This window comes from Atractosteus spatula, chromosome 1, assembly GCF_055471065.1.
Source record: "Atractosteus spatula isolate fAtrSpa1 chromosome 1, fAtrSpa1.hap1, whole genome shotgun sequence".
Lineage (NCBI taxonomy): Eukaryota > Metazoa > Chordata > Actinopteri > Semionotiformes > Lepisosteidae > Atractosteus > Atractosteus spatula.
In genome coordinates, this window is record NC_142706.1 from 26,351,426 (window position 1) to 26,364,001 (window position 12,576).

The 12,576-nt window shown below is 35.2% G+C and overlaps 1 protein-coding gene across 2 annotated transcripts in view; it reads right to left on the reverse strand.

Annotated features, from left to right (window-relative positions):
• uba6 (ubiquitin like modifier activating enzyme 6) overlaps positions 1–12,576 on the reverse strand; it is a 95,954-nt gene that overhangs the window by 20,038 nt on the left and 63,340 nt on the right. For both annotated transcript variants that reach the window (XM_088933389.1, XM_088933445.1), the window contains exons 21-23: positions 7,088–7,177; positions 5,079–5,159; positions 2,761–2,889 (exon numbers count right to left, since the gene is read on the reverse strand). In XM_088933389.1, coding sequence (XP_088789515.1) covers positions 2,761–2,889; positions 5,079–5,159; positions 7,088–7,177 — 300 coding nt within the window. The remainder of the gene's footprint in view (positions 1–2,760; positions 2,890–5,078; positions 5,160–7,087; positions 7,178–12,576) is intronic.

A 12,576-nucleotide genomic window follows, 5' to 3' on the forward strand; every position in this document is an offset into this window, starting at 1 on the left:
GGCAGAGCATCGCCAGGGAAGATACCCAGCGTCTGGTGATGTCTATGGGTCGCAGACTTCAAGCAGTCATCGATTGCAAAGGATTTGCAACCAAGTACTAAACATGACAATTTTATTTAAGATTATGTTAATGTATCCAGTTACTTTTGGTCTCCTGAAATGGGGGGACCATATATAAAAAGGGCTACGATTCCTATATGGTTCACCCACGTAAACGTAGATGTAAATACCCTTGAATTAAAGCTGACATTCTGCACTTTAACCTCACAGTCATTGTTTAATTTCAAATCCAAAATGCCGGAGTACAGAGCCAATAGCAAAACAACAAAAATGGTGTCGCTGTCCAAATACTTACAGACTGCACTGTATGTTCTCTGAAAAATTAAGACCAACCATGACATAATAACTACTACTTTTGAAATTAGGTAACTTCAGGGTATCACCATTATAAGTTGCCCCAATATAAATTTCCCACACTAATGGTTAAAATGTTCTGTACTTGAGTACTTGACTTTCTGACTGGCTTTCACTTAGAAAATCTGTTGTATCTTGTGTTTTGTATAGCTAGCAATGAACATAAGCACAAACCAGTTTTTTCATGTGTAGTGTATCTAAATGTGTCCTGAATGTAAGAAGCAAAGTGACATTAAAAATCAAGCACAACTTGTCAACTTCACAAGGTAAGACCATATGATTGTGTAATTAAAATAGGCTAAAGCAGTAAAATGTAAAAACTGCACAAGGTTTTGAATTAATTTGCACCGAACTACATACCACTCAGCAGCTGAGATCTGGGAAATATCCTCGCTGTACTTGTCAAGTATATACTCACTATACTTACAGGAATACCAAACATTTAATTCATCATCACTGCAGAATACAGTAGTTCTGACATTCTGCTTGCATAGCACTATATTTACAGCTGGGAATTTACATTGGTTGCATCTCTGAAGCACAACCCGTCCTGCTGCCTATTTCTCAATAACACAAGCACCTCAGCAACACTGTTTAATCTGCACAATTACTGTAAAAAATGTATAATCAAATAAATTCAGTAAACAATAACAGATTATATCATTTTAATAAAAGAACATGATATTCTAATTAATTAATGTCACTTCAGTAGGTAAAATCTGTCCATATCATGACCACATCTGTTTTGCAATGTCATTGTATGAAGGGGCTAGTGGCTATAAGAGGCACTATTCAGCAGATTCAGACAAGACAGCAGGCCTTGTCTAGACCACATTCCTCAGAAAGCTGTAGGGAAAGAGCTACTGCCCATGGTCTCCTGATCAGTTTATTTAAAAAGTAGAAAATCTTCCAACTATTGGATACATCTGCTGTTCAGAGGACAGAGAGCAGATCCTCTGTATGAGGTTTCACTAGGGAGACAGAGTAACTCACTCAGATACAAAAACTGTTAACAACTTTGGAAGATTTCTGAAGTTAGTCTTGGAGAGAAATAAAACTGTATGATTGAGAGTTTTGTGAAGATTCCCAGAAAGAGACTGGGTTTGGAAGAGTATGTTTTGGAAACCGGTAAGCCACTTAGCAGTTCATTTTGTCATAAAGAGGGATTGGGAGAATTCAGTTAGCTGCTCAAAAAACAGCAAGTATTTTGGTTTTGCATTCCCCATTTTTGACCATTTTTAATCCACATGGATATGATTGTTGTGTCTGTGCTGACCTGCCCTTATCTAAGCATCCAGATACAGCAACTGGGACATGGGTCACAGGACATAGATCACTGTTTTCACGCAACCTTGAAATTATTCTTGAACTAAACTAACTTGCCATTGTAGGTAGCCATTGGGACACAATACTGGGACAATACAATGACAAAAGCAAATTTAATCAGTTTTTCTACGCTTCAAGTTAATCTACAAAAGCACATACAAAATAATAGGCTACAGGTTTTCATGTTCAGCTAACACAGAATCCAAAACACTTCACTCCATTTTCTGAATTTCATTAGAAATATATAGCACAGAATCAATGAAAAGTTTGCTAGTGGTGGCAAATGCATGTAAAAATGCTTTTAGTTTAAATTTCATCTTTATTTAAAGCTGTTGTCCAAGGTTTATTATTCCTTTCAGTCTGGTCCATTGTGAAATTACCTTGCCACTTCTGATTTATTCATTTGAAGGGAAAATGCAGTCCCAATTTCTCAAACCAGTTATTAAATCTTGGTAACGAAATAAATTCATTGACATTATAGAAAAAATTTACAATTTCAAATTGAGCATTAAATCGTGAACTTTGTGAAAATACTTTAAGTTGCAATGTTGTCACAAACCGGAAGATCTGTTGCCTCGTTCTGAATCGCACTGCGTATACTTTGAAATTTTGACTATTTTGTAATGTAAAATGTGCAGAAATGAAAAATATGAAAATAGAGTTGCGGTTCTCCTTTAATTTGACATTTATTATTTGATATCTAACTATATAAGTACTATATCTATATAAGCATTGCTTATAAAATCAAATTACACAATCATGTCAAAACATATCGATGGATATCCGTTTCTTCAATGGAATGCAAAAAACACTAAAGCATTTGTGTTCTGAATGATTTTAATCACTTGATTTTACTCTGTTATAATTTACAGTATGTTCTTCATTTTATATAATATAAATTGAGCAGGAGGGCTGTAAAATAGCATATTTAATACCTCCATCATATCGAGAAAATAAAGATAACATGACATGGAAAAGCTGTGAACACTCCAAAACAATAAATTTAAAAAAACAACTTACCTTTCTTTTAAAATATTTTTCAAATTTTAATCTAGCCAGTGTAACACAACTTGCCCAATTCATTGGTCTTCGACTTAGTAACTTGATTACTTGAAAAGACCCATCTAAGGTTTCTTGTGACTTCATTCTCTGAGAAACATTGACACCAAAGAGAAAGTTAGTTTTGGACAGATGGTAAATACAGCAAATGTCTACAAATCTCACTATGTTGCAACTAATGTTGCATAAAACATTATATCGTACAAGTATAGTGATTTCATTACAGTCATACTACTATCGTAATATACTATCGTACCTTACATAAGTTATATACAAAGAATGTTCTAAAATGCGTGAGGTGTCACTCAGTATACTGTTAGGCAATGCAGTATCACAGACAACATCACGTCATGGGTTTTTTTTCAAATAATCTGATGCATGACTGTAGTACTGTGTAAAACGTCCAGGTGACACAGTGAATCCTTAAATTACAGCAGCTGTATGTGGTAGTCAGATTGATACAATATTAAATGTTTATTAACCCACAACTCCAAATGAGAAACTGTATGTCACAATACTGTATAACTCGAACAGAATGATTATACAGTATACATACAGTATAAAGAATTATTAGTAATTAGTAAAACTACATGCTGTGAAGGAGACTATTCCTGTTCCGTTATAAATAGATCCTTTAAAAAAAAACTTTTAACTATTTTAGAAATGTAAAATTAATAATTGACACTCACAAAATCTAAAAGTATTTGAAATATTTGTCTTTTGTTTTTGTTTCCTCATATATATATATAATTTGACTATTATATAGTCAAAATATATAATAAAGCTGGAGGGGGTCCTACAAGACAGCATGATTGAAAGGCTTGTTTTAACTTTCAGATTTCCAAGTCTTTAAATTGTTTAACAGTATGAGGTAGGGCTGGGCAATATGACTTCAAATCAATATCACCATCATTTCACACATTTACCTCAATAACAATAAATTAGCGATAATTTTTTAAAATTATATGTTTACATTATATGCTGGAAGATCATGTTTTAAATATGCAAAACTGTTAAAGCTGCACACACCTCATCTTATCTCAATGTCTTACAAATAATTTAAGGACATAATTCATGGAAACACAAACAGAATAACTTTTAATGAACATTTACTGAACATTTTAACATAAAGTATGTAATGGTGTTAGTTATCTCGTTCCATCTGCGTGCATCCTTTGCAAACTTCCAGGTGGCACACTGAATGTTTAACATGGTGTGTGGGAGCATCTGGGCTGTTGTCAGAAAACACCTGCTTTTGAATCCCAGTCAATGAGGAACCCCTTGAGACATTCTTTTTCAAAATACAGAATTTAAGTTGTGTTTAGACTTTTACTTTAGAATTTTGAAATGTGTATAACAGTATGTTAATTATTAAATTAATCAGATCAGTTCCACACCTTTTTTACAACAATACCAGCAAGTACAGTTTTCTTATTAAGGATTTGTAGAAACAAATAAAACATTATATCTTTTTATGAAGTTAGCATGTCAAAATAACTATGAGTTAAAGACTTCGATGCATAAAATGTGTATGAAGAAGGTGGAGTACTGTTGTGTACTTTTTATATTTAGCTACCACTACCATCTACTTTATGTATATTAGGTTTATATTATGTATGAGACCGTACGGCTTTAAAGCCACTACAGTACAGTAGGTGTGAAATATATTTTTCATAATCAAAATTGATTACTCAGTGAAGAAATTTGCATAACATTAGGTACATTAAGTATATCTTACTTCTGTTTATATTTTCAGCTACCAAAAGTTCCCTTTAAATGTAAAATTCCATATTAATATTGCATATTAAGCAGATTTAAACATGCACATTAAAGAGATTAAATGAAGCAATCGTTTCACTAACATCTAACACAGCACAAGTGCCATTTATCCATCATCTTTGGCCAGTGAATTGCATAACTCAACTTGCCGGGTTACAGGTTACACATTTGGAAGACATACAGCACGTTCTTAGTGGCTGCATCTGTAAAAAGCTATAGAAAACTGTTTTATACAGTTCACACTTTTTATGCATAAAAAATAGGTGCTTTTTCTTTCTTATGTCTCCTTACACCAGGCACACAAGTGTTTTTTCTTTAAATGCGGAACACATAAAACTCCCTAATTTATTCAAGAAACACAAATATTTTTTCTGATTATTTACCAAGTACTTCTATAATTGCAAGCAACACTATACCACTTAAGAAACAAGTAAACTTTTCTCTGAAAGTTTAATTAAATATTCTATAGCTTAATGTTATGGTTTCAATGTTCTTCTTACCTGTAATACCTCTTCTACAGATGAATATGTCTGCCAAAAATTATTGTAGATTGAAGGCTTGTGTGTAAAAGCACTTTCAAACTGCACAGAGAAAATGGGCTTTAGTTAGAAGCTCTTTTAACAATGAGGCCTAGGTAGTGGACAAAAATTCAAACACCAATATAAAGTCACTTCATGAGGCATCACTACATGTGGCCAGTACAGCCTATATGCATATAGTCTACTAATGTCTGGAATTCTGTAAGAGGGTTGCAACACTGTTGTTCCATGAGCAATTCATGCCAAGTTCATACAAGTGTAAAACACTGTGTCAAGTATCATTACAGGATATCCCATAAATACTTGTTTGGGTTCTGTTGTTGTGTTCTTCAAACATGACAACCAATCTGAAGACTTGGTTAGGTAACCTTTTTGTTCAGGTAGAAGTAAAAAGTGCAGTCCATGCAGAAAAAAATAGATGTTTGAAAGCCATAATTATTTTATTTAAATCAACTACATGTGTCTTAGATACAAAACAAGAATTATAAATCATATAATAGCATCTCTGGTGTAAAATCTCCTGAAGACAGCTAAAGAGCTAAAGAAAACAAAAGGGAAAGGCATAAAGCAGCCAAAGTTGTTCACCAAAGGTTTAAATTACATTATCTACCCTAACTCAGAACTTATATAGGGTCTTAGCCTAAACCCTACCCACTGGCATGCAATAAGTTCAGGAAATGATTTTAAATGGGTGTCTGGCACATTAGACTCCTACATTAGACAAACAAGCAAGCACAGCTCCTCCATGGACATTCACAAACCATTTTTTTCCTTTTTAGGATTTTTATTCATGGGATTCAGAGATAAATATTTAAATATTTGACAATGGTAATGTAAAAAAAAACACAGCATCACAGACCACACATGCTCTGTGGATTTGGACAATGTCATCCTGGAAGACACCACTCCCAGCAGAAAAGAACTGTTACAACATGGGGTGAACATGATCACTCGTAGAGTAGTGCCATAGAGTAGCGATTAGCATTGACTTTAATTTCTACGGAAATGAGTCCTCTCACATCACACCAGGAAAATGCCCTCAAAACACTGCAGAACAACCATAACTATTCACTTTCGGAGCCAAGCACTCAAAACTGTAAAGTTTTTTAGGATACAATACAGTTGTAGGTTTGTCAGGACATAGTGAACAATCAATTAGGTAGCTACGTCAGCATGCGTAGGCTACAAAGTAATAAGTAAAGGTTTATTCCATGCAGAAAAGAGAAAAAACCTGAGGAAGGCTCCACAGCTGAAACGTTGTTTCTTTTCTTCTCTTTTTATTATGGAATAAACTTTTACTTGTTCCATGGTGAAGAATAATTCATCCGACCATTATCACATTTCTCCACACTCAGCAGTTCACTGCCTCTGCTTTTAGCATCAGCAGACATGCGAATTTGCATTGCCAGGTGTGACAAGCATTTTGTGGACTGTAACCTGACTGGAAACTCCACTCTGCGTAGTTCTCAGAGGACTGTTTGAGGACACTGGCTGCTCTCATAGCAGGTTGAAATCTGTAGTTGATTTATCTACAGCTGCTTGCTTGTTTTCCCCTCCACTTGGAATTAAGGTATGGATATCACAATCCTAGAGGATGCACTTCCACCCACTATTGATCTTTACTGATGATGTCCTTCCCTTGGAGTTCCATGCTGACATCAACTTAGACACTGCTGCTCATGAAACATCAGCAATTTGAACTAGTCACTGAAATTTGTTTCAAACATTACAAATAGTAATCCCTCTTTTAACATCACTGAGCTCTGCTCTTGTAGCCATGCTAGGTAACCATTATCTGTCCCAGCCTTTTTATATATCACCCTAAGCATGCTGGTATATACTTTGTTTAGTTAACAAATAAGCCACACTTGTGTTTAAGATCTTGCTTTCATTTTTCATTTACCCAGCTATTTAGATTTTTGTTCACTACCTGTAGCCCTTTAAAACACCATGTGAGAGGAGAAGCTTACCTTGTCTCTCGCCCACTGTATTGTGTGTTCTATGACTGCAGGAAAGGATTTCAATGTACAGAATGGTACCTCTTCTTCAGGAGGATCCCGCTGAAAATACAATCATTAAATAACTTTCACAAAAATAAAATATTTTACAAATTTCATAAACAACACATTTTGTTAATAATAATCACAAACCTCCCTTTGCAGAAGCTAAGGTACTTGTATGCAAAATCTCTAAGCTAAATACTTAGAAATGTGAGAATTAGCTTTATCATGACCTCAACAATAACGCAGAAGGAACTGTGTGGAGTTCCATTAGTACAGAGGCTACAGAGGAGCTCAAGGTCAAGCTGTAGGGTTTTCTCCAGGCATAAAAAGAGAGAGCCTGAGGGCATAAATATGAGGAAAATAGGTGGGCAGGAAAAATTAAAGAAAACTTCAAAAGAGATTAATTCTCAGGGGAAGTGTTGACTTGTAAATGAAAAGATTGAAAATTAGATCAGTTGATTACAGACCACTGGGGGGATAAAAATCAGGATGTCTTCCTTTCACAGAAATTGTTTAATGAAAGCCACAAACACATTAATGTGCTCTTGATTGGGAGCAATAAGACTCTGAAAGTGACGGAAATTGTATGGATCCAAACATCCAGAAAATTACAGATGAAAAAGGCCATAGAACAAATATAGAAAAAGAACAAAGCTGAAGGAAGTAAAACAATTTTACTGAGAAAAAGTTTCAAAGTCCGATGCATTCCGGAATGATGAATCTATTTTTAGCAGTGGCTCATTCAGTGGGTTTGACAATGGATTTGTCTTTATAGGTAGGATTGGGAGAAGGAGGGTAAGAGGGGTTGTTTTATTCTAGTTTCTGATTGCTTGTTTTAAAAAAATAGAAATATTAAAAAAAGAAACCTTTGCAGAGATAAAAACTACAAAGACATAAAAATCACACTGGATTCTGTGAAGTTAGAAGAGTGGTCATTAGCTGATTTATATTGTTACAGCCTTAGGTGACTGAAAAGTGTCTCTTAGATTTTAGATAAAGTCTGTGACATTTGGAAGAGTAAACACTTCTAGCTGCAAAGCAGAGAGGATGTTTGCTGAGGTCTGAGCAGAAACAATTTTAAGGTTTACCTTAGTATACCTAGGTAAGTTGTGGGATAATGATTGTCAAGGAGCAGTACAGACACACACAGTATAAGATCACATTAAGAACACAGAAAGGGGAGAAGGAAGAAGAAAAAGAAGAAGCCGGAAGAGAAGAGACAAGAGTCCGGAGGAGTTGGAACTTGAAGATTGTGCCAGTCAAGAGCCCCTACTTATGATCATCCAAACAAAGCCTGACCTGAGCTAAGTATTTGAACCTTGTTAGAGAGAGCATACTGTTGTGTTTTTTTAGGGAACTTGGGTTTCCTGGATTAGAGAGCATTTCTATGGCACCCATTTTATTTTGCAGCATCAGGGATGCAGAGAGAGAGATTTAACTGCAGGTTGCTTTGTATTTAGTTAGAAGGCAGCTCATCTCTTGCGTGGCCTTTGTAGGCAGAGACATGGATATTATGAGTTTAATGGTTAGTAGCAGTCTGAGGTTTTCTGGGTGACCAAAATGTTAGGCCTCTGAAACACCTTGTTTGTAAGTACTGTAACTTGTGTGTTGTATGTTTTGTTGTGCGTAGTTTGTGTCTTGTCATTGTAATAAATATTTGTTTAACCAAGTGTGCCTGGATTATTATTACTCCTCTCAACAAAGCTGTCCAGAAAATGAAGAATTCAGGTGCCTCTAATTATACCAACCACTTGGGTATATTGTTAGAAATCGCTTACAAGTTGGGGGTTATGAATAGTTATTTCACTTATTGACTAAACCGCTCAGTCAAATGATTTTCACCATTTTTTTAACCCCCAATTTGTAACAATATATTTCTACAGTGTCCATTCCATAAAGCAGAGACACTGTTCAAAAGATAAAATCAAAATAATTTATTACAATGTGCTTTAAGAATGATTCAGAATATTTTAACATAAATGGTATGATAAAACAGACCTTTCCAAGCTCATAGTCCAACATTTTACCTTGCGTAGCCAGTCTTTTTCCCCTTTCCCTAATTTAAGTGGCAGGATAAGTCCCGTAAGGAATGAATTGCGACTAGATGAGTATAATGCCCTCTAAGTGATCCTTAGAATGTCAGAGAGATAACGCTTGTGTTTGAGAAGCTGGCCTCAAAGGTCAAGTTTCTGTGTTTTTTCGCCCAGACACGTCAATTCCTCTTATTTTGCACTAACAATGGTTTCTTTGCAGCAATTCTTCCTAGTAGGCCAGCTTCACGCAACCTCCTCTGAACAGTTGATGTCAAAACATCTGTACTTCTAGTTGCATTGAGTTCAGCTTGTATTTCGGGCCAGTTATTCGCCAGTTTTGCAGACTTGTGGCTCTAATGAATGTATTCTCTGATTCTGAAGTCACCTTTGGCCTGCCTGATCTTTTTAGTTCTATACAGTATATATTCGTTTTTCACAGTTTAAAGCACAGATAATTATGAAAAAACATGGCTTTAAGGTGTACTCAAACTTTCGACTGGTACTGTACAGTATATTTACAGGCAATGCAGTGAGTTCTGATGCAGGGGAAAGTGCCTGGTGTGGATGACTGCTGAGGGCGGTCAAGGGTGCGGTGAACAAGGTTATGCAGACCAGGTGTTTGGAGATATGAGATGGTGGTGCGGTCAGAAAAAAGGGTACCAGTGGAGGGATCATCCTGTAAGATGGGGAAGTTGTCATTGATGGTCCTGAGGATAGAAAGGGTGGTAGGAAAGCACCAATGGAATGTATTTGTGAGGCCAGGAGTTCCTAATTGAGTTGATGATTCAAGGGATGTTATTGGCTTGGGAAAGACCCCTGTCAATAACATGGGTGGGACATTCTCTGTTAATGAAAAAAGAGTGCATTTTGAGGGCTTGGTTTTGGAAATCCATGACATCACTGCAAAGTTGTTGGCTTTCCTCTGTCTCTCACACCCGAAGAAGGCTCCACATCCTGTTTCTTTTCTTAAGTTTTCAGCATAAAATAAATCTTTACTTGTTCCCTTGCATTCAAAACTTGCCTAAAAACAGGTAAAAGTTAACTCTACACTGAAAAGTATAAAGACACAAAAAGTATACAGATGCAGCCATTCAAAATGCACAGTAAAACCCCGTACCGTGGGAAAACATCTACAACCTACCGCGTTACATGATTGGCTTTTCAAAATGGCAGACAGGTGGCACTTGTGGTGTATTAGTTCTTTGTGAAACAATTCTTTAAATCTCTCTCCTGCATATATTTAAATACACTTAATATGATATATTAATAAAGAAATTTACAACTAAAGGGAAAGTTGGTAGGTGAGCATAAACCAAGAGTACAACATATCTGAACATCATAAACTATATTAATTTAGAAATATAAATATATAATAAAAACTGTATATGGCTGGTAGTGGTAGTTTAAATAAAAAATACAAAGCAGTATCCCACTTTCTTTATAAATGTTTTATGCATCAAAGTCTTTCACACAGTCACTTACTGCGGTTATTTTGGAAAAGTTTTGATGTGTTCCTTCTGACAATATTAAGTTAATATTCTTTATAAAAAGCTATAATGTTTTAACCTTTTCTATGAATACTTGTTCTCGTTATCGCACAAAAAATGTATACTGCTTTGAATCTGCTTAATAGGGAATATAATATGGAATCACATATCTAAAGAAATGAATAACGATATTGATTTAAGGATCTCAATGTCACATATTTTTGTAGTTCAAAGTATTACCGTATTCAATTTTCTTTGTAAACATCTGCATTTACTTCTTGGACTTGCTCGCAATTATGTTGGAAACATTTCAACCTGTTTCAGCAATCTCGCCAAGCACCTGATTGGTATGGTGGATTAGATGCCTGCCTATCAACCGGGAGGTCAGTGTTCAAATCCCAGTCAAGGCATGTGATTTTCTTGCAACAAGAAACACCATTTAAAAAAAATAAAGTAGTGAATATTATGTACAATATATTATTTTTTTTACTGTATAGTTTTAAACAGCTTGTGAGAAATACATTTATTTGTACTGTACCAAAGTGTACCTCGGTCACAGCACTTTACATTACATACTATGACAGCTTCATTGTCAATTGCAACAGTATAAGCAGCAATTTAGTTAAAAGGAACATGTTAAAATATTTCCAAAATAACCATAAGACGTTTTGTATATTACAGATGCAGCCATTCAAAATGCGTGAGGTATTTCGCGGCATACCCCGGTGGGCGTGTCACAGTATCACGCGGTATGACGCAGTTAACGTGGTGTCACGTGGTTAACTATCCGGCGTCGCCTTGTAAAACCGCCAGGGGGAGCTTAACCTCTCATGTACAGCATTTGAGCCTTTAATTTTGAACTGTGTATTACAGCATGTTAATCATCAGTCATTAAAATGTTGGTATATTTTATGAAAGCAAGATTGCTCAGTTGGACAAAAGTACACAACCTACCTTTATCAGAAATATTTATGCATCAAAGCCTTTACTGAAGATATTACTAATAGTATTAATAATGGATGACTTTAGACAAGCTGTATACTCAAAGTATTATTTCTTTAGCACATTTGTACAAACACTTGGAATCTGTCCAAGCCATACTTTGTCAGGCATTTTGTTTTACTTCAACGGGCATAAAAACTTCCTTGCTTTTAACAGGGCGTTTCATAATTTCTAACTACGAAAATGATTTAAAATGCGACACTTATCATTCAACTAGAGCTCAAAACATCACAAGGATCCTCAAGAGCACAGCAAAGAGTGTATTAAAAGACACTTGTATTTATCAACGCTTTCTTTTCCGTATACCAGATTTTATGGAACCACTTCAGAGGGGTGTCAGATTCCAGGAATCGGCACTTTAAAGGAAAAATACACACCGGTATTCCATTTCTCCCTAACGATTTTAAGCATCGAAGTATTTAACTAGCATGTGAAATAGCGTGTGAAAAAGTGGTAGTTTTAAGCTTTTCTGCTAATATAATATGGAATCGATATTGATTTAAATCGTGTTCTGATTTAAATCGCAAACGCGTGTTTAATTATATGTGTTTTTTAATCATAATCAGGCTAATGCAACATAAATTGATACAGTATCTTTGTCTTCTAAGCATCTTAATAAACTTTCAGCATAGCTTTCTACCCGTCAAGATTTATATTTCTTGGGATTTTGGGATCAAACGTGGAAGGATTAGATTATAATCGTTTTTATTTGTCAAATACGTGATTGTATTTCTGAATGTTATGTGACACCTACAGTAGTTCACTGCTTTAAATACATCGAATTAAGAAAGTTATGTGTAGCACTTTAGATCTTTTTTCTGAACCAGGGAAAATCTGATCATGTTTCTCTATAACAATAATAAAAAAAACTTTATTTTACATATCGCCTTTAAAAGTGGCATCTCAAAGCAATACAGTAGATCGAAAAACAGTT